The 22,856-nt window shown below is 38.4% G+C and overlaps 2 protein-coding genes across 3 annotated transcripts in view; one reads left to right on the top strand and one right to left on the bottom strand.

The window, feature by feature from the left end:
• The window catches only part of st6gal2a (ST6 beta-galactosamide alpha-2,6-sialyltranferase 2a), a 51,306-nt gene extending 28,458 nt beyond the window's left edge, over positions 1 to 22,848 (top strand). For both annotated transcript variants that reach the window (XM_044366156.1, XM_044366157.1), the window contains exons 4-7: positions 3,729 to 3,826; positions 6,289 to 6,390; positions 10,099 to 10,273; positions 18,977 to 22,848. In XM_044366156.1, the coding sequence (XP_044222091.1) occupies positions 3,729 to 3,826; positions 6,289 to 6,390; positions 10,099 to 10,273; positions 18,977 to 19,224 (623 nt within the window). In that variant the 3' untranslated portion in view covers positions 19,225 to 22,848. The remainder of the gene's footprint in view (positions 1 to 3,728; positions 3,827 to 6,288; positions 6,391 to 10,098; positions 10,274 to 18,976) is intronic.
• The window catches only part of tmtops2b (teleost multiple tissue opsin 2b), a 29,753-nt gene continuing 22,059 nt past the window's right edge, over positions 15,163 to 22,856 (bottom strand). The window contains exon 4 of the mRNA XM_044366158.1: positions 15,163 to 16,888. Coding sequence (XP_044222093.1) covers positions 16,673 to 16,888 — 216 coding nt within the window. The 3' untranslated portion in view covers positions 15,163 to 16,672. The remainder of the gene's footprint in view (positions 16,889 to 22,856) is intronic.

Below are 22,856 nucleotides of genomic sequence, written 5' to 3'. Positions count from 1 at the left end.
TGTAAGAGGATATACCCGACCCTTGTCATAAATACCACTTTTGTGAAATAATATTTTAAATACTTGTTGCCCCTGTGTCAGACAGGTTGTAGTTTGTATTGCTGTTGAGGAAATTATAATGTCAGATGTCTTTAATATTTGTACCCTCTCATATACATACACTGTATGGATGATGAGACAATATTAGAAACATTTAATGATAAAATATGTTGCAACCTTTCACCACCAGTAAGTCGAACTCCTTTCATGAACTTTTCTTGAAAACCAATTTAAAAATCCATCATGAGCTCGAGGCATTTCCTCTCGAAAAACTAATCTAATGTTGACCAGACTGGACATACTATTGGTTAATAGGTTGGTGGCTCTATAAAAAACAGAAAAAAGAAAGACAGATGGAATATAAAGTGGTTTTCACTCTGGAGAAACAACATGCAGCGATAATGAAATTAAGAAGATAATTGCAAACACAAGGAGAGACTGGAGTATTGATCCTAGTCAGGTTGATGTTAATCAGATAAACAAAAAGTGGAAAGGATAGAAAAAACAAGTGCTACATGTTGCACGTGCGGATCTGTCTGGTTTCTCTGAAGAGAAAGGATAAGAGTTGATGCTTTGATATACAGCACTTTTTCAGTTTAGAAAGAATGTAGAGTTGCAGAAGCATCGGAAAGTTAAAATAAAAGCCTTGAAATGAAGATAAGACTAGAAAAGCCTGGAGCTGGTTTTAAACTATATAATCTTCAAGATGTTTCAAACTCCTGCTTCTTAACTTGGGAGTGAGGTAATACAATCACTTTGGTCTGTTGTGAATAGATTTTTTTTTTTAACATTTGATAATGAATGTGTGTATTTTTGGACTATTTTATTTCTTGACTGGCTTTAAACCTCCAGGGCTCCTCTGAGAAGGAATCACATGAAACGACGAACGATTCTTTGATCAAACCGCTCACTACTCTGCAGCCTGTGAAGGGGTCGCACCTCATTTTAAGGGGTCACAGTCAGACAAGATAGAACATCACTTGCTGTAGGGGAAAAAAATAACCATACAAGTTATTTGTCATGAACACAACTGACGTGTGAGCGGGTTTCCATTCAGGCATTTCTATTAGCATTCATGAATACGCTCAAGTGTGCCTTATTTTATGTTTAATTACATTGTGCGATACTTTCTCATGAACATAAAATAAAGCATGTGTGATAGTGGCTGCACACGTATAAATAATAAAAATATACAATCAAGGCTCTTTTATTAACACTAATAAGAGCAGCATGTATTACTTGGCACTTCAGGTTCAATGAGCCAAAGGCTTAAATATGTAAAAACAACAGTGTATGTACTAACTTGTGGTGGCACATGTGTGTAAAAACATCATCAAAAACACCCTGGAGCAACAAAACTAGAAATAGTTGTGAAAATAAAATAAATAAAGTAATAATAAATACATAAATAAAGCAAATAAATACATACAATTTCACAAAATATTTATATAATGTGTAAAAATATGAGTCTCCTCTCTTCTCTAAAATGAGCTTCAGACTTTTTGCTTTTATCACCAACATGCATTTCTTCTGGATGTAGATACAGAACGATCTGTGCTTTTAAGAAAACCTTATTGAAATTCCATCAGTCTGGTGTAGCTCTGTAGGGAGCAGGCATGTTGACAGGATTATATTGGAGCAGGAGGGTGAAGTCAATGTCAAGCCAGCAGTGATGGGCAAGTACTTTTTTACTTTAATAAAAGTAACAATACCACAGTGTAGAAATACTCATTTTTTTCAAGATTTTACCTAAAGTGCCTCTACTCAAAAACATGTTTTTCTTCTTGTTCCTGCAGTCTGTGCAGAAAGATGTATGTGCAGAGTTTGACACTAGAAGGCTGTTTTCACATTCATCTGCTGAAAGTGGAAAGTTTCTCATTTTAAGGGGCGGGCCTATGATCAGGATTTGTGACATCACAACTAGTTTGGAAGCCAATCACAGTCCAGTGTGCAACTTACAAAAGTGTGATGTGGAAACTTGAAGCCTCCAGTGCGCAGAACACTGAGAATGAACTTGATAGTGAAGTAGGAGGCATCTTGTGTCCAGCTGTTTGTTTGTTTTTTTTAAATTTAACACATTAGCATATTCATAGATTTTTTAGATAGATAATTACATTACAACTTTACTTTTTTTGTGGAAAAACAATATCAGACACACATTATTGTTCCAAGCACAATATGTGTGTGTTTCTTAATACATGTCTGAAGGATATCTTTAGGTAAAAGTACAAAAGTATTAGCACCAAAATATACTCTAAAGTACCACAAGTAACTCATTATGCAAAATGGCCCATTTCAGAATCATTTGTCATTTTATTGGATTATATCCATGAATGCATTCATTTGTAAGCATCCCTTTAATGTTACAGCTGGTAAAAGTGGGGCTGATTGTAAATACTTTTATATACTGTTGGGTAGCTCGATCTGTAATGTTACATTATTATTTTTAGTTAATTCTATTTTGTATTAATAATTTGAATCTGCTCAGTAACTAAGTAGTAAAGCTGTCAGATAAATATAGTGGAGTTAAAAGTACAATATTTGCCTCCAAAGTCTAGTGCAGTAGAAATTAAAGTACAAGTACTTCAAAATTACAAACAATTGTAAAAAAAAAAAAAATGTTTACAAGAGTAAATGTATTGCATTACTGTCCACCACTGCACTGTGTTCCCTGAGTGTTTGCAGTAGGTAGGTTGTTGTTGTTCTGAATGCCGATCAGTGTTGTAACAGTGCAGGGGTGGCAGTGATGAAAGAGTATCAGATCAAAAGCTGGAGGATCATCCATTCTGGTGTCAGATCAACACGAGAGGATCAGTGGCACTGATGGATCGATCAACAGACAGGCGGACATTACAAGTTTGTAATTATTACTACAACCATCCATCAAGCTGAGGATTTCATGTTGGTGTGTGAAACCAAAACCATGTGAACCAAACAATGCGGACTTGCAGAGTTGGAAACTGAAATGTTCTGCGAGTTAGTGGTGGCTCATCAGTTACCCGAACTAACCACTAGAGAGCACTTTGGTTACTTCTGTGAGCCTGCCAGACATCATTGTTCGCCCATCAGTGTGATCATAATTTACAGCGCTGCAGTCACCGTGTTGTCATAGTGAATTCCTGCCACAAAAAAAACTTGTTTGATGTTGCCGGGCCATTGATCTCACTATCTGCAAAACAGATACTGTGTGTGTGTGTGTGTGTGTGTGTGTGTGTGTGTGTGTGTGCATGAGTTGGAAGTCATACATATGCAAATGAATGTGTGCATATTTCAGTGAGTCACAGTATGCCTTCCTATGTTTCACGTTGCTCTATTCTGTTTGAAATTGCCTCCAAAAAATGATAAGACTAAGCAGTAATTCTTGAGGACAGCGGTGACAGCCTGAAGACCTGGCTAATGTGAAACATTTAAAGTGCAAAAGCTCTTGATTTCAGGCAGTTCGTCTTAATTTAAATTTATGGAGACAACTCAATAATGTTTGCCAGTAGGGATGAGTGTGAACTTCAGTGCTCATATATCTGTAGAAAGGTGCAAAAAAACCTCAGCAAAGTGAGGAGTGGGGGGAGGAAAAAAACCTCATTTCCTACTGAAGCTCAATACTCAATACTGAAGGTGTCTTATTGTGATGATACTGTGACATTTTCCTGTGTACAATAATGACTTAATAATATTGCGTATTTGCATTTCAGATACTCATGATGCAGTTTTAAGGTTCAATGCTGCACCTACAGAAGGATACGAGAGGGACGTGGGGAACAAAACCACCATCCGCATCATCAACTCGCAGGTGAGTCTGGTCTTATATGATGCATCATAATGAATCATTAATAGTTATATATCTGAGAGAGCTGCGTCATATTCACTGAAACGCACGTAAGTTATGTGGAGTGGCATAATAATTCATGATTTATGACTTCAGTCCATATTATCATACACGTTACACAGTTGTTCTAAAATGTTTTTATTGTGTAGTAAGTGTTGTTTTATTGATGGTTTGGTTGTTAGTGTTGCTTCACTCTTGTTTTTTTATTTTGGCTCAAAAACCATTTGTGAATAGAGATGATTACTCTCACTATCAATTATACATTATAGTAAAAATCCTGCTGTGTAGATGCAGTACTGTGCAAAAGTTTTAGGCACGAAATGTAGAAAGTGAGAAACCTAAATGAAATCAATATTTGCTTTGATGACTCTTTGCCTTTAAAACAGCAGCAGTTCTCGTCGGTACACTTGCACACAGGTTTTTAAGGTATTTGGCAGGTCGGTTGTTCCTGCATCTTGGAGAAGTTGCCACAGTTCTTCTGTGGATTCAGGCGTCTCAGTTGCTTCTGTCTCTTCATGTAATCCCAGACGGACTCCATGGTGATGAGATCAGGGATCTCTTGGGGCCATACCATCTGTTGCAGGACTCCTTGTTCTTGTTGTTGAGGACGGTTCTCTATGAGTCTGAGGCTGTAAGTTTGACTTAGTCGCGTGGGCGGATTCAAAGGCTTGGACCCAGGCGAGTATGCTTGGGGTCGTCATACTGCAGAATAAATTTGGGACAGATCAGACGCCTCTGTGATGATAGTGCATAATACATAAGAATCTGAAGTGCCTAAAACTTTTGTGAAGTACTATATATATTCATAGGTGTTTCTAATATTTTGTCCATCCCATTCATACGTATAAACCAATACAATTCAGCAAAACCACACGTGCTTTATTGCGGGATGCATTAGTTTTATGGTATTAAGGTGTACCTAATAAACTTGCTTTTAAGTATAGATTTGACTTTATAGTTTGACATTTTTAGAAATACGCTCATTTGCTGTCTTGCAGGGAGTAAGATGAGAAAATTGATACCACTCTTGAAGGATAATTACAATAAACTAAACTCTCTCGTCAGTCTCAGCTGTCTTAGCTGAAAGTACTTTAATTCTGGGCCTCAGGAAGCAGTCGTACACACACACAATGCAGTTAGAGAACACTGTACACACAATGCTGTACATACAGATGCTTAAAGAGCAACACCAGAACACTTGTCTTGTACCTCGGCACAGAGAACAACAAGGTCACTTATTCATTTATTTCCTCATATGTCAGGACTCCAAACACCATGCAACAAAAGGTGCCGTTAGCTAAGGGTTTACGTGCAGTAGAGAAATGTGATAAGACTTATGTGATGCCGCATGTTTTATGTTTACTGTTGTCGATTTGATTTTCCTGATTTTTATGCTGCTGGTTTATGTTTTATCTTTAGGTACAATGTGTGCTACTGGTTTTATGTCACTTGTGTTCTCTTCCCCGTGGAGACAAATGTAGTATATCTTATATATCTTTTAACTGACGCAAACAGCTCCCCTAATTATCTGCAGCTGGAGCCAGTCACTGCAACACACACTAACAAGAGATGAACCCCTGCAAGGCCACATCTTATCTTTACAGCTGGTCCATCTGGCCCCCACTAAGTATGGCAGGGTCACACACCTGTTCAAGTCATACAAGACATCTTGACCTTACAATGATTCAGCATTTCAGTATACATTCTCAGTAAGTTTCCACTACAACTTCCTTATCTGTCAGTTTAATATAAGGATAAAACCAGATGCAGGTTAGCTTAGCTTTGCATAAAGACTGGAAACAGGGGGAAACAGTTAGCCTGGCTCTGTCCAGAAATAATAAAATCCACATACCTGCACCTGTAAAGCTCTCTGACATCTTGTTTTACTGGCAGATATGTGCTTGAATATTTCTCGGAAGGGAGCAGTGGAGTCTCCACTCACAATGACGACATGACTCCAGGAAGTCTGGTGACCGTGTGAACCATTGAACTATCGCCTTTAGAGCTGCAACAGTTAATCGATTAACCAATTAGTTGGTCAACAGAAACTGCCAAATGTTTGCTGGTGCTAGCCTTTCAAATATCAGGAGGTTCTGCTTTTTTCTGTTTTATGTAATCATAAATGAATTTGGGTCTTGGACTGTTGGTCAGACAAAACATTAAAGACACTTGAATACATTACCTTATGGCTTTGGGGAATTATAACGTGCATTTTTCACCATTATATGACATTTTATAGACTAAAAGATTTATGAGGATTGCTGAGTAAGCAGATTAGTCTGCAATGAAAATAATTGTTAGTCACAGCCCTAATTGCTTTAAGGAGATTCTGGCTTTTAGGCTGGTTGTATTGGGTAAAATAACTGCTACTATATGATTCAATACTTGCATTTAATTTGGTATACGCTATATATTTCCCTCTACAGATTCTGGCCAATCCCAGGCATCGATTCAACACAAGTTCTATCTACAAGAATGTGACCCTGGTGGCCTGGGACCCTGCACCTTACGCTGTCAACTTACACAAGGTAGGTGCTTTTTTTTTTTAATCAAATGAGCCTAGTGCTCATACAAACCAAACAGCCTGTTCATTAGACTGTCTGCAACCCGCCACTGCTTTCAACTCAGTTAACTTCAAAAGACAATAAAGCAGTTTCAATAGAGGATGTGTTTATTGTGACACCAAGGCCATAATAAATGGAAAGAAAAATTTAACAAATCTGATTTGACGTGTGTGATGCCAGCAGCCATTTCAAACACACAAACAGAATGTCAGCGGTCACACCTACAGCTGACCTCCCCTCCCCTCCCCCTCTCCTTCATATCCATTGTCTGGTCTTATCTATCTCTGCGCCCTTCATGAAATCAATATTTGTTATGACCACACTTTGCCTTTAAAACAGCAGCAGTTCTCCTCATTACACCTGCGCACAGTCTTTCAATGTACTTGGCAGGTCGGTTGTTCCTGCATCTTTGAGAATTTGCCACAGTTCTTCTGTGGATTTAGGCATCTCGGTTGCCTCTGTCTCTTCATGTAATCCCAGATGGACTTGATGATATTGGGATCAGGGCTCTGTGAGGGCCAAACCATCTGTTGCAGGACTCCTTGTTCTTCTTGTTTCTGAAGCTAGTTCTATATGACTGGCTGTATGTTTGTTGCCTGGTATCAGACAGAATTGTTATTTGACTCAGTGGAGCAGGCAGATTCAAAGATCTGGACCCAGGCAAGTATGTTTTGGGTCATTGTCATGCTGCAGAATAAATTTGGGACCGATCAGGCGCCTCCCAGATGGCATTGCATGACAGATAAGAATCTAAACATCTAGTGCATCAAGTGCCAAAAACTTTTGCACAGGGCTGTATATTCAGTGGGTAAAATGGCAGAATTATAGAATAGATGAATACTTTCACCAAATTGAACAGATTAACAGTAAGACAGTAAACGCAACACTGTAAAAACAAACTCAACACAAAAAGGTAACATCAGAAATAAATGTGCAGGAGCTGATGGAGGAGTTCATATTTGTTCATTATATTGAGTGTCCTTGATACAAAAAAACCTCTTTTTGTTTACAAAGTGTGGTCAAAAACATTGACAGCAGACAGTTTTCACAAATTCATAACATAGATGGTGTTTAGTGTCATCAATCATAGAGCTGGATACATCCATGTTGTACAGAGCTTCTAATGATTTTTCTCAGAGGCTTACAATTTTCACGGCTGTTTTGACAACCTCAGCCAGCTTGTTTTTATTTAATATTCTGACTCCAAAACTGTTTATTTTCTAACATGAAAATTTCTGGCCGGCTGTCTTACATATAGGTCAAGCAATTTCTGGAAAAATCTCTCAGGAGCCATGTTTATTCATCTGCATGAGAATTTCTGTTGAAAGGCTGATCTGGTGGCATGGAGAGCATTTCTGTATTTCTGTTTTGTTCCAAAATCATACATTATTTATCTTTTAAGTTAAAAACAAAAACCATATGTGAATAATGTAAATAAAACATCACCCTCCTATAGTACTAAGGCAGCACAAAAAACAGCAGGAAAAAAATATTCCACCTGCCTTACAACTTTTCTTCTGTCTTTCTTTGAAGAGAAGCCATTAAAGCCATTAGAGTACAACTAACAGACGAGTTCACGATCAGTGGCCAATCTGTACCCCCAATCTGTGTCTCTTGTGTCATTTTGTTTTGAATCCTTGACATTTCAAGAAAGAAATTCTCTGTCACAGCTGCAGATGGAAAGTGCCGGATACATTCTAAAGATGGTTTACATTCCCATTTCATTTCCATCAATAAGTGACACACTAATTACATCACTGTGCTTTATGGTTTGTGAAAAGAATCCACTTCACTGTGATCCATTGTACTGTGTATATACATTACTGTGCAAAAGGTTTTATGCACTAAAAATAAAGTGAGGATGCTTTCAAAAATATTCCACCTGCCTCACAATCTATCTTCTTTGAAGAGAAGCTATTAAAGCCATTAAAATACAGCTAATAGAGAAGTTCAATCAGTGGCCTTACTGGCAATGTGTGTCCGTTGTGTCATTTTGTTCTGAATCCTTGACCTTTGCAAAAGGAAATGTTTTCTGTCATGGCTGCTGGCAAGAAGTGCCGGATACGGTCTAAAGATGGTGTACATTCCCACTTAATTTCTATCTAAAGATGGTGTACAGGAAATGTTGATTGTCACCCACATCCAGTTCTATCAGTGAGAAAGATGTTCGTCCAAATCAGAGGAATAAATATCCTTGTCTTTTACCTTTACACTTTGCCCATGTTGAAAACAATTACCTCTGTTATTCTGCTCAGCAAGCGATTCAATTGGCTAGATTACAAAAGAAAAGATAAGCACAGGCTTTTACACGTATTTCCACCTGCCTACTAATATATAAAAAAATCCCCCCCAGACAATGAACACATGAATAGTTTTATTTTTGTATCTGACTATTTACATGAGCCATCCCTCATGGAAATCATTCAGACAGATTAATCAAAAACAAACCAAACATTCTGGCATGTAAACCCACCAGCATCTAACAAAGACACAGCAACACAAGCACAAACATAATGTACAAATTTAAATAAACACAATCCAAACAAAACCAAATCCACTTTTGCATCTGTTGATGACAGAACATTGTATATCTGAGCTGGTTTATAAATAAATAAATACATAAATAGATAGCCTGTAATATAAATTAAAGTGTGAGGACTTTATCTCTCAAGTTTTATTTCTCTGACTGTTGCATGCTTTAGAAATATATTCAGAAAAAGCAAAAACCTCATCAAAAGGGTATTAAATTAAAGCTCCATCCTCAATTCTAATTGAATCAAAATCTGTAATTTATATTTGTGCCAAATCATGATATAAAGGACAGTAGAGCATGAAATGAATTTCGTTTTTCACCTCGCTCACTTCACAATATTCAGATTCTTTCATCTTCAAGCACAGCTCCTGTATCTTCCATTTTCAATGCATGTGCACAGAGGGAGCTCTTACTTTTAGGCAAATTATTCTCAACATATTTTCACATTTATAATCTTTCTTAAAGATCCCCTCCAGACATGTTTGAGTCTGCATATTCATAGAGTCTGGATTTTTCATTTCAAAAGTTTTAACTGCTGGACACAAGATCCTACTTCACTGTAAAGTCCATTATCAGTGTTTGTGCACTGGAGGCGTCAAGTTTCCACATCACATTTCTGTAACTTGCATACTGGATTGGCTCCCAATCTCGTTGTAATATCACAAATCATCCTTGCATGTACAATCTTTAAATTGAGATTTAACGTGAGCACAGATAAACTTTCCTCCTTTCAGCAGATAAATATGAAAACAGTCTTCTAGTGTCAAACTCTGCACATACATCATTCTGCACAGTGAAGCTCAAACATCCAGGTGAAGTAAAAAAAATAGGTAAAGCACATTTTTCAGTGACTCCAGGGGCCAGTACACACTCCATTCGCCCTTTGCGGTACTCTGTCATTGTCTGGTGGAGGTGATATAGAGTGAGACTGAAAACCTGGCACCTCATGACGACTATATTGATTTCATCTTGCCATCTGAAACTGTTTGACACATGTTTATTGACCAGTGTCGAGAAGAAGCTGAGAGGAATGAGAATTTGTACAAAGTCTTGACAAAACTCGCAATATTTGACCTCCCTGTGGTTTGAACTCCCTGTGATCATCTCTCCTCCTCCTCACCCCTCTCTTTCTACATCAGTGGTATGCCAGTCCAGACTACAACCTGTTTGGTCCATACGTGGAGCACCGCAAGCGTCATCCTGGCCAGCCCTTCTACATCCTTCACCCCAGCTACGTGTGGAAACTCTGGGATGTGATTCAAGGCAACACTCAGGAGAACATCCAGCCCAATCCTCCCTCATCTGGCTTCATAGGTGAGTACACACACGTACATGCGTACACACTCCTGGTATGCATGCAGTGTACATCTACAGTATTCTTTTGCAGTTGCCTCTGTACTCTTATCTTTCCATTTCCTTGCCTCCTCCTGGAGCTGATATATGCGCGCATGCACACACAAACACACACTCTAAGTCATGATGAAATTTTTATCTTCAGTATGCACAGTGCACAGTCTAACAGAGAACATCTGTGCAGGGGGTGGAATGTGACCACTGTAAGCACATCTTGGAAACTCGCCACCATGTCATTATACATCTCATGTTGGCCTCTTCCACCATCATTTTCAGACGTTTCAAAATGGTGTCAGCTGTATAACATAAAATATCCAATTACGGCCCAGGCCCTTGTTTATCTCTAAGCAACAGACCATTATTCTTACGGTTGCTCAATGGTATCCGGTATTATGTCCATTCTTAACATTGAATGAACTCATCAAGAATGATTTGTTGTTGTTTTGCAGCAATGTTGGGTTGTCACAATGATGTTTGATGCGGAAGACACAGCGTAATACGGAATCTGCACTGTCAAGTTTAACAAAAAAAAATGACCTAATCTCTTCTAATTCAGTTTTTGTGTACCTCCCTTTACTTGTTCTTAGTGCCATTTAGAGAATTATGTCATCCTGAATATTATTACACACTATGCCCAAAAGAGACACATTTATTTTTTAGCCCTGTTGTTTAAAGTTGTATTCTGTTGCTGTATTACAATAAAGCCAGACACAATCAACTCTTTTATTTATCGCAGCAATCTTGCTGTACTTATCAAATTTCTGTTATGGAATTAGTATATACTGTATGTTAGCAACAAAAGAAATGAAACTAGTCCCTAGACTTGATTTCTCTCCGACTAGACTGACTGTGGTGGACTGCCTTTGCACAATCTGCTTTTTCATTCACGGCCATCAAACACTGTAATATGCGTCCAGCTGAGCTTAAAACTCGCACAGACTTTCGTTCTTTTCCTGATGATGCAAAAAAAAAAAAAAAGGATACTAAGCAACCAGTCATGTCGACATTAATTTGACCGTGATTCTGATTTTTAATTGTAATGAATTATAATTTTATAGTTGTACTGGATGAATATGCTGGTGTTTATATGCTGATGTGTGTTTGTACATTTGTCTGTATAATCGTCAGTGTGATTGAGACTCTGTCATGGTGTTGCATGTAAATTCATGTTTTTAGTGTCTGGTAATTGTTCTGTGTGTAACTGCCCAGGGACTGCAGATGGAAATGAGCTAATAGCTAAATCTGGCATAAATCATCTCTTCTCATGTTGAGATTAATGTTTTTGTACCTTGTTTAATAAAGACTACTACTACTACTACTACTACTACTACTACTACTACTACTACTACTACTACTACTACTACTACTACTACTACTACTACTACTACTACTACTACTACTACTACTACTACTAATAATAATAATAATAATAATAATAATAATAATAATAATAATAATAATAATAATAATAATGGAGGTCTCTGAGGTTCAGATTTAGATTCAGTTTAGGCAGAAGTATCAAACAAGCTCAAGCGCAAGCAGCACACAGGTCAGTTTGACCTTGAAATTCAATGTGCCCCCTGTGAGGCGTAGTGAGGTGGGAGGTTTATTCAAATGAGGCAGCCCAAAGAAAGAGTTGTTGGCATTTTGGTGGAAATAGGAGAAGTTGTGCTGAGAATAAATATCTCAGAACGACATCTGTCACTTAACTGGAATATTACGTTAAGCAAATGCACAGCATTAACAGAATAATGCTTAAAATGTAAACAAACCATTTTAATTAAACACTCCATTCAGTAGATGCATTTCAGTCTGCATTAAAAAATAACATTTAATCTGATTAAAGCAGGAACGTCTGTAAAGCGGTCTGCATTTATGGACATAAAGAGTGATTCTTTCTCTGCAGTCCACAGCTGATTTTATTCTGTATGAAAACCTTCTCCCTTAGTGCAATGTGATTAAATCACATGCAAATGACACCAGGCTGCTACAAAATAACCACACACATCAGACTGGTCGGTTATAATGGTATTCTTTTTATGTGGGACACATCAGATTACCAGAGCTCATCAATCTTGTATGTCATTGCCTCCTTCCCAACTATATTTTTAGCAAAAGTAGCATTTCATGTTTATTTGTAATTATGGCCACAATGACAATGCGAACATGCTGATGTTTAGCAGATATAATGTTTCCTATGTTCCCCATCTTAGTTTTAGAATGTCATTAGTTTTTCAGGTTCTCAAAACCACAAATGTGAACCTCATGGTGGCACTAGAGAGAAAAGTCATCAAAGCCATTAGGATGTCTGTACAACATTTCCTGGGAATCCGTCCAGTAGTAGTTGAGACATTTCAGTCCGAACCAAAGTGCTGGACAGACTGACCGTCCCTAGAGCCGATGCTGTTAGCATCGCTAAAAACTAAAAGTGGATGTTTGGCAGAAAAAACACACAGAAAAAATACTTCACATCATAAAAAAAAAATCAATTATGGTAACACACCAGTAGACTAACATACATATATCTACTGGTCGTCAGTTTTTTAAGCATATTTAAAGCATCAAAACAGAATAGAATAAAAAAAAAACCCAAAAACATTCAACCATAGATGACATCAGGTGATTTCACATGAGCACAATTTAAGTGCAGAGGACAAACAGGTCACTGTTTGATCATCAGCTTTCATTAAACATGGTTAAGCAGACTGGCTGTATTACAACCTTTGCCCTGCGTTGGTTCTCTGGGATTGCATGTGACTGTATTCTGGTACACTGGAGTAAATTAGTCACTGAGGTGGCTTGAATGAAAGGCAGCAGGGCTTCACATTGAAAACAAGACCTACTGAATTTTAAGGCTTCACTGCCTACATCCTTATTAATGAAATGATGTCAGTTATATTGTTTTCATTGTACTTATATGTCAGCCTACACATATTATTAGACTGCTTTCTGTGAAATCTGTTTTATGCAGTTTGTATAGATTCATTTTAACCCAGCTGTTAGCAAGAACCGGCCTTCAATAAAGCACAAACACAGTCCCCCTTGCTGTTGTTAGGGATTTATCCATTATTGAGCCTGTTTTGTTGTTGTTCACCCACTGCTGAATGACTGCAAATGGGCCTGTTTTCTTCCAAACTCATTATTTTACATTATATGGCAGCCGCTTTTGTAGAAAGTCGTACAAAATAAGTCCATTAAACCTCCATACTGTAGAAACAAAAGCTATTGTTTTAAAGGAAATTAGTAAGTTGGGTGTTGGTTGCTCCTCTAGTATTTGGATGTCATGGCTTCATGTTAAATAGTGGTTGATGTGCAACTCTTTTGTCTTTGTCTTTCTGAAGAAATGAAAGGTAGTCATTAAGGCTGCAAGAGGGAGGAGAGGCACTGTGCACTGTTGGCACAGATGCCACAGTGGGTTTATGCTCAAGACACAGAAGGAGTTGTAGCACTGTCACAAGTCAAGCTTTGCCTGCCAACACTTGATCATTTCACTTTCAGATTAATTAGATTTTTTTTTCTGTGTTTATGTTCATGTGTTAATGACCATAATGCTGTAATGGCTGATCCAGGCGACTAGTTTCTGTGTTACTTTTGGTCTGACTTGGAGACAAACGTTTGAAAGGATTCGTGTAAAAATCTGGTTTCCCCAAATCTCTATAACAAAGCTGGCCAAGTGCAAAGTGAGCATGACCCATAGAGCCGCAATGGCTGCATTTATGGGAAATAGATTGAAATAAACCAAAATGATCCTTTAACTCCTCTTTTAAAGTGAATAATTAAGCAGTTTGCACACAGTTTTATAGCACTGTCTAGGCATGTGAGGTTTCCAAACATTTCATGGATTCATTGTTGTCAAAGTGAAAATATCACACAATCTCTGCTGCTCTGTTTCACAGCCATAGAGACAGGCATGACACGTTCATGCTGTTGATGATTAGAAAAGGGTCAGAAATAAGTTGGCAGTATTCTGACACATCAGAGCCTCCCGTCATTTTTAGAAAATTGCCTTTTTCTCAGAGTCGTGGAGTTCATTGTGTTTTCATGCCACCCTCACAAGAACCTCAAGTCTCTTGAAATACAGCAAGACAAAGATTCTCTTCCACAGCGATGATATTTATTAGAACAATGAAATACATACCTGTCCCTTAAATTCACTTGGGGGTTGGTGAGACTTAAATTAGCTTCCAGAAGAAGCTGAAGTCAGATTGTCAGAATACACATTTGGCCTCCCCGCAGTGAGGACAGACGCCGCTGCTTCTGAGTGATGCAGCCGCCTGTTGAGAGCAAGTCTTGTCCCTATGAAATATGCTTGATATTTGCAAGACGTCGCCACTACTGTACGTTTGTCTCATTCCAAGAACAAGAGCCCTTTTTCTCTGATCTTGCATGCTGTGGGCAGAGGAGAGAGAGGTTCTAAACAATATGTCGACTGCTGTGGAAAACCCACACACACACGTTCAGGAAGCTTTTGCCAATTCCTCAACGTAGCTCTTGTATCACAGCCGTCTGCTCAGGAGCGGGATGGGTTCCCATCAGCCGTCAGCTTGGTGTCTTCTTGGCACGCCATTACTCTTTGGCTGGTCAAACAGTATATGTTGTTTTCAAACATCATGGCTTTTATCCCACCTCAGACCAGTGTGGTAAAGTGGTCTCTCCCCTCCTGGCATGGGAAACTAAATGCAGGTGATATATAAGCCATTTGGCATCCCATATCCCCCTTCCTTGTGGTCGCCGTCCCTCAACCTGATACACTGAAATATACCTACTTTTTAATTGAATACAGGTATAAATAATTGTCTCTCTCCATGACTTCTGATCAATTTTAATGTACAAAAAACATGCAACAGAATCATGCAATAATAACACAAAGTAACCATATCAAAAGAGGGAACAACACAAATACACATATATAAATAAATAAAATAAATGCCAGAATGAGGTTGTAAATTCAATTTAGATTAAGTTCTTAGTCTGAGCACTTTTCGGATTCTGCAACATTTACAGTCATAGCAGATAAGAGGGTGAAGTAAGAGGAGGAAGCTAAATGAATACATCAATCCACTGAGGACACTGATAGAAGACGCACAAATCTATGATTGACTAGTCTTGGCATTTACAGCAGCGCAATGACAAACTCACAGCAACAGAGAATAGGCACTAGGTTTTTGTTTTGGTGGTGGGGGAAAAACACAATCTGGATTTCAAAAAGGAATTCAGCCAGCATAAAATGTATATTTGAAAGTCATTTTGATCATTAAATGCATAATTTTTTTATTGACAATGACTGGCTCCAAACAAGCTGTAATGTCATAAATCATGCTTGTAGGAAAACACGTTAAACTCAGACTTATGGTGAGCATTGAGAAACTGTCCACTTACAGCAGATGAGTGTGAGATCAGTCTTCTAGTGTCAAACTCTGCACATACATCATTCTGCACAGTGAAGCTCAAACATTCAAGTGAAGCAACAGTAAGTAAAACACATTTTTGAGAGGAGGAGGGACTTTAAACCTCAAAACATATTGTAGTTAATGTGCACCCGGACTTGTAAATTCTCGTTAAGAAACAAGTGTCTCGACCATAAATTCTCGAACCTTCATTGTCACCCTGATTCCAATGTGATAAAGACAAAATGTGCTTTGGAAATGATCAAATTGACAGGTAGGTTCCTTAAAACTAATGTACCTCATATAAACCACATAATATATGAAAGAAATACTGGACACATAGACTTATAAAACAAAGGTTAAATACACTATATGGCCAAAAGTAGGTTTGTGTCCATGTTAGTGAGGTCAGGGGCAGTTTTTCTTAATGCTACAGCATTCAATGATATTTTAGACAACAGTGTTCTTCCAACTTTGTTGCAACAGTTTGTGGAAGGACATTTCCTTCCCTCTTCCCTCTGGGAAGAATTGGACCTTATCACCTAACATCAGTGCTCGACATCACTAATGCTGTTGTGGGTGAATGGGAGCAAATCTCTGTAGCTTCCAAAACCTTCTGAGAAGAGTTGTCCGCTGTTACAGCAGCTTATTAATGCCTGTGGTTTTAAATTAAAATGTTTGTGGGTGTAATGTTCTTTTGCCCACATACATTTGGCCATATTGTGAATTTAAAACACACTTCTACAGATGTTTTGCACATTTTTGTGTCTTGTACATGTAAAAAACTTAAACTCTCGTGACACAAAATGAATCCTTTCTGTACAAACACAAGCTCACACGTAAAGTACATTTACTTTCTAAATGCTTTAGTCCTTATTCTTCTGTAATTCATGTTGTAAGTGTGGCCTTAAAGATGAGTTATTCTGCTTCATCATGACTTGTTTTCTGTTTGGTCATGTGGAGGATATTCGGCTCAGGTCGGGAGCTCAGGGGGGTTTGTGTGCTTGCTAGCCGGGGTGCTGCTGCACTGGTGGAGGGCGTCAGTGGAGAGCTGGGCGGTGCAAGCCACCGTGTTGCTGTAGACTCTGCGGTTAAGCTGGATTACTGTGGTCTTGGAGGGCATTGAGGTGTTGCAGTTGTCCGCTGACCAGTGATCACAGTGAAACAGAATCAGGAAACACCTGTAGAACTGAGGAGGAGATGGACAGAAAGACATTGTAAATACATACCTGCTCAAAATGAGACAACTTTAGAGGTAGATTGACCTCGGATTCACACTTTCAGAGAGGCCGTTGGTACAGATATGTGTAGAGTTTGAAGAAGTCATGCTTTAGTGCACTTTCATGTTCTCACAGACAACTGGTACTGCCGCTCGGGAAGAGAAAATGGTCCCCTCGTAGCCTGTTGCACTGTTAGAGTAGGCAGCCTCTAACACTCTTAGTGGTTAGTTTGACCTTCGAGGTATTTTAACACATTAGTTGGGAAGTTCTGAGAGCTGCTCTCTAAAGAATAAATGCTTGTTCGGTGTTTCCTGAATATCACAAGGGAATGAGTCATGATGCCATTTTTTTTTCTTCACCTTATGCAAATTAAATTAATTTGCATCAGAATTAATTTGTAGCCCTTGAAGCAGGGCTTTTTCAACACTGCTTGCACTTAAATGGGACACATTGATGAAGATGAATGCAACAAATGAAGTAATTTAAAGGTGCCTTTTGTCATGTAGTTTTTATTTTGGACATTACTTTAGCACTATTTTGCTTATTCTAATGACTTATCTACATGTGAAAATGTGTAAAGCAGTCTAAAGTAAATGGAAATAAAACTGTGGAATAAATTACAGAAAAATGAAAATTACTTTAAAAAGCCTCATGATAGTGTGACGTGTTACTGGAAAAACATGTTTTCATTGCCATTTGATTTGTAGGATTGCGTTGTAAAAGCTAGCAAGATTTCTAGTATACATAGTTACTGATGAGAGTTTATTTTGAATTATTCATATTTTATATGTTAATGTGTTTTATAAGTTCTAGAAAGGAAAATTTGAGGAAAATTAGGTGGTCAAACTTCTGGATCTTATTAAGAAAACGTTGCAGTGCCAACTGGCTCACAAACAGAAGCACCATAGAGAGGGCTGTAACTAAGTAATTCAACACACGCCAACATGACCAGCTTAACACACTCCAGGAAGAATTTGGCTTGGTTATTTGTGAGTTATCATGCTGGAAAACAGCAGTGGAGAAGGAGGAGGTGTGAGCAGAAAAACAATTATCAGAGAGAAAATGATAAACAGAAATCAACAGCGAGGTACAAAGCAAGGTGGAATGAAAAACAACGAAAGGTAACAAAATGTTTGTGGAGGCTAACTGCTCTTTGTGATAGCAACATGTCACACGGTGTGAAAGGGGCCATGCAGAGCCTGCTGAGGCAGGCAAACTGGCCGTCTTCATTTATTATGTATTCAGTTCTATTTTTTATCTTCATCTAAAGGAGGGTTTTGCTGAGCACGCATGCTCTTTTTCAGCACAACTTAACTTCACATTTACACTTTACTACCCATTATAAGTGTAGTCAGTTAGGGTTATCCCTAACCCTTTACCTTCACCAAAGGTGCACATGTAGCAGGAAGACTGTCACACGCTTCCTGGTTAGATTTCCCCAACTGAGATTATCTATCCGTAAGGTAGGCTGTGTACATGGGTAGTAAGCTGAAAACATTTGTTTACTTTGCAAGACCATACAGTTACGGTCAAATTAATTAAATTACATGAAAAAAATTTGATCAGAAATCAATCATAGCCAATCCAGTACGTCAAGAATTGCCCAGAGCAGCTCAGATTTCATGAACTGATAATGAGACTGAATGGCCATATCTATCCTGCTGTTGTAATTCACAGTTGGAAGCTGCAGTAGCAATTGCGAACTGCATTTAAAGCAGCTACAATCAATACTTTTTATATTTAACAATGGATTACATGACTACTTGTGTGTGAACGGGGTGGCTATTAATGACGAACCAACAATGATCTGCAGAGCCTTTCAGCATCGTTTTACTCACTGTTGTGGTTTTACAGCCTGCAGCTGTAATTTTTTTGGTTCAGCTCTCATCAGCTTTGTTCGCCTCTGTAACTATACTTGTCTTGGACTTAATGTTGTATTGATTTACTGATGTTTAAAGGCTCAATGGATTAGTTTGCAGTCAATGGGTTTTAAAGCAATTTTTAAAAAATATTATCACCTGATCTGGTCTCTCTCTCTCTCTCTGTTGCCATTGCAGGAATCCTCCTGATGATGGCGCTGTGCGAGCAGGTGCACGTGTATGAGTACATTCCCTCCATGAGGCAGACAGACCTGTGCCACTATCATGAGCGTTATTACGATGCTGCCTGTACACTGGGTGCCTACCATCCCCTTTTGTATGAGAAGAGTCTGATCCAGCGGATTAACACAGGTCCTGAGAGCGACCTCAGGAGGAAGGGACGGGTCACTCTACCAGGCTTCAACACCGTCAACTGTGACATCTGAGATATGAAACCTGATCCTCTGAGCCCAGACACACACATATACTCTGGCCTTTACTGGCTGACTAAGGGAGAGGTGCAATAAAGCCACTGGAGACAAGGAGGCTGGAGATTACAAGTTTCAAATTAGACCGGTGAAGAACATAAGCCATAGCCCTTCAGGGAGGGATCAACATGGAGGCCTCTGTAAGAACTTGTTTTCATCAAGATGTTTTACCTGACCAGAGACTGGCAGGAAGAGTCTCCAAGATGGGTCTGAAAAAAGACACGTCTCTCTGCTTTAGCTGAGCCACGTTAGCTGTGGAGCTGACTAGGGTAGCAACAGATCAATGTTTTTAGATAGACAAGTGAATTTTCAATAACTGGGTGTGTTTCAATGGTGTAAAATCTGTGTTTTTCAATAGTTTGGGCGGTTCTCCACTTAAAGGAAATGCCACTGTTTATAATGGTGGATATTTGTGACTTTTTTTTTTCTTTACTGGTCCAAAGGGTTGTGAATAAGCAAAGAAGTCATCCACGCTGAATGTCATAAATGCAACACACACTCATGAATATACACATGCTCTTTTACATGAAACACATGCAGAACACACAATGTAAAAGACAGTTTCAGTGTTTGACTGTCATATTTTACATCGCTCTGCAGCAGGTGTTCCTGTTTGACATTCCTCTGGTATCTCCTTGGGACATCAGAAGTTGTGTTTTGTGTTGTCATGAGGGGTTTTTTCACATTACTGATGTTGTTAAGCTCAATACGAAATTACTCTCCTGTGCATGCCACCTAAACAACCAGCAGGTTGTCACTTATTCACATGATTCCTCTTTCACTGTCAACAAGCCTGACTCTCAGTTTAATGCCCACAGGAAGGTTTTCTCTGGTTTTTGGATTCATCTCACTTACAGTGCAGTAATGTTTTTTTTTTTGTTTTTTTTTTAGCTGAAGGAATAATTAAATCAAAGTAAACGGGGCCAAAATGGATATCCAGAACTAACCGGTGCTCAGAACAGCCGTAACCCTGTGCCTAGTGGTCAACTGAACACTTTCCTCGGGTTGCCTTGTGACAGTTGAGATACATGCAGTGCACACTGTGGCAGGACTGCAGTACCATGGAGTTTAATTGCCAAGAGAGAGGTGCGGAGCAGTTGATATTGCTGAAGTGATCTGTATCAGGGGATTCTCATCTCTGCCTCAGCAGCCACCAGCCCCTGTTTTCGACAGTCAGTTCACTCTTTATTGAATGTAATTTTACAACTGCGTTTGAAGGCCAAACCCCCCTCCGAGCTCACCACTGAAGTTTGCGTATGTGCAGCTCATTGCAGGGTTATTTCCTTTGTTTGAAGCTCATTTCCTACAACTATAAATGTCTCATATTTCCTGAATCCTCTAATATTGGTCTGCACCTGTCCACAGCTCAGAGTGGAGATGATTATAAAAGAGGAATGTGAACCAGTAATATCATCAGATTTGCTTCATCTCCGGCTAGGATGATTTTTTTTTATCTTTACCGTGAATCAGTGCGGCTAGCTCAAGAGGTATTTGTTCAGTGTAGGGAGCGAGATTGTTTGTGTTCTTTGCTGCAGACATGCAGAAAAATCTTGCCTATAAGAGAGATTTTTATTGCAACATTGTGCTATTCTCTGAAACATACGTGTGCAATTGGTGGTGGTTTGATAAAACATGTCACGGAAATGTTGCTTTGAGTAGTCCGATGTGCGCTGAGGAAGATGGCTCTGTAGTAATAGTAGTAATAATACGTAGATGATTCTGGGGCTTAGCATAGCTTTCTATTGACTAGGACTGGGTATCATTCAGAATTTGTCAATGCCAGTACAAATACAAAACCTGAGCTCATGATGACAAAACAATACGCTTTAGAAAACCTTTTTTTCTACAGAAGTTTTTTTTTTTTAACTTGTATATTTGATTTCTTTTTAAAAAGTACCAAGCATCTGACCGAGTATTTGGTTGCAGTTTTTGATACTTGACAGTCGGGATGGGCTATATGGATAAAATCTTGTATCATGGTACTATATGTATATCATGATATACTCGATTTTCTAGAAATTCAATTGAGAAACTTTATATAGATGAAATAACCAGATGGGTTTTTGACTAATTCAATGAATTAAATACATTACAAACGTAGGTACTTCATCACATTGATGCAAAATGTCTATAGATTCAAAATTGGCATAAAGCAGTTCTTCTTATTGATTAACAGTATTTAAAACTAAGGCCTAATACAACAAGATATATTAGACTGGGAGAAATATCTGACGATTGACAAGTGGTCTCAAGGTGCACTACATATTGCCCAGCCCTACTCGACAGTTTCTGATACTCGATGTTGTGGACGCATTTCGCTCAGAATGTAACAAGTACTGAGGTTTGATACCCAGCCCCAGTTTGGGGTGGATTGTAAAAAGATTAATAGATTCTTGGAACAAGGTTCCCAGTTAAGTCAACAACTGTTACAGAGAACTGTAACAACATTGTTTTTTTGTTTTTTTTTTAACAAATGATTTTTAAAGCTTAAAGAGATTCCGCGTTAATTTTGAATCATGCAGTTCCTTTTAGCTCTGCTGTAGGTTTTCGTTTCTCTGCCAAGATAAACGATCAAATGTTTTATTGCTTGTGATTGTAACACACTGAAGGTGCAAAACCCTGAATATATTGTACATGTATATTTCTAATAACTTTAATTACTTTCCAATGCACAGAGCATGCAAATCAGGATCAGGGCTAAGAGTCTTAAACTGTCTGTGCTGTACTGTGCTGCAAGTAGACACCATTGTCATTAATGTTGTGAGAGGCGATTGTGCTATAAGTTTTTTTTGTTTGTTTGTTTTTTTTTCCTTAAGTGGTGTCTTGCAGATTTTAATGCATGCTTGTGGACGGGGAAATCACATTCAGCTGCGGTGCAGCTATTAATAGTTAGTTTAGGGCACTTGATAAAGTGCAATGGCTTCTGGCATCGTCATCTTTGCATCTTATTATTGTGCCAAATTCCATTTTTAATTACGTCTTAGTGAGTGGGTTAAACGTGGGATGAGGACTCAGAGTAATAGTGGGACTTCTAAGGTGCTATTGTTTCTTTCTGAGATGCTTAAGGTAGAATTTAATAACATTTTTAATCCTGGTTAAGAAGACAATTTTACTGTCAGTATTTAAAAAAAGGACATTGCACACAAACTCGACAGTTTATATTTGACCAGTGGCGAAGTGGTGAGAAGAGAAAAAACTCTGTTCATAAAGTTTTGCCCTCACAGCCTCTTTCTGTCCACTCTTAACTCTTGAGGCCTATTTTTTACATATTGTTTTTATTCCGTGGGAAATGCTGCACCACACTGCCTCTGAAGGATTGTTAACATTTAAGTTTTATTTTCTACATCTCCCTCCTGCAGTATCCCTGAAAAGAGGATATGAGGAAAAAAAGAAGCATCCATGAGTGAACACAATAAGAGTGAAGGTCCTGTTTCACTCCCAACAGCCTTAGGGTGTTCCTCTTGACTTTGATTTGTCTTCTTATTACACTTGAATTGATATTTAAATAGACCATTTGTATGATTTCGGCTGTTGTAATTTGTCTTTTTTTACTGTGTAAATAAAGCTGTTGTACATGTCAAATTCTCCTT

Source organism: Thunnus albacares, chromosome 11, assembly GCF_914725855.1.
Source record: "Thunnus albacares chromosome 11, fThuAlb1.1, whole genome shotgun sequence".
NCBI classification, from domain to species: domain Eukaryota; kingdom Metazoa; phylum Chordata; class Actinopteri; order Scombriformes; family Scombridae; genus Thunnus; species Thunnus albacares.
The sequence above is the reverse complement of the archived record's forward strand: the minus strand, read 5'-3'. Positions and strand labels throughout refer to the sequence as shown.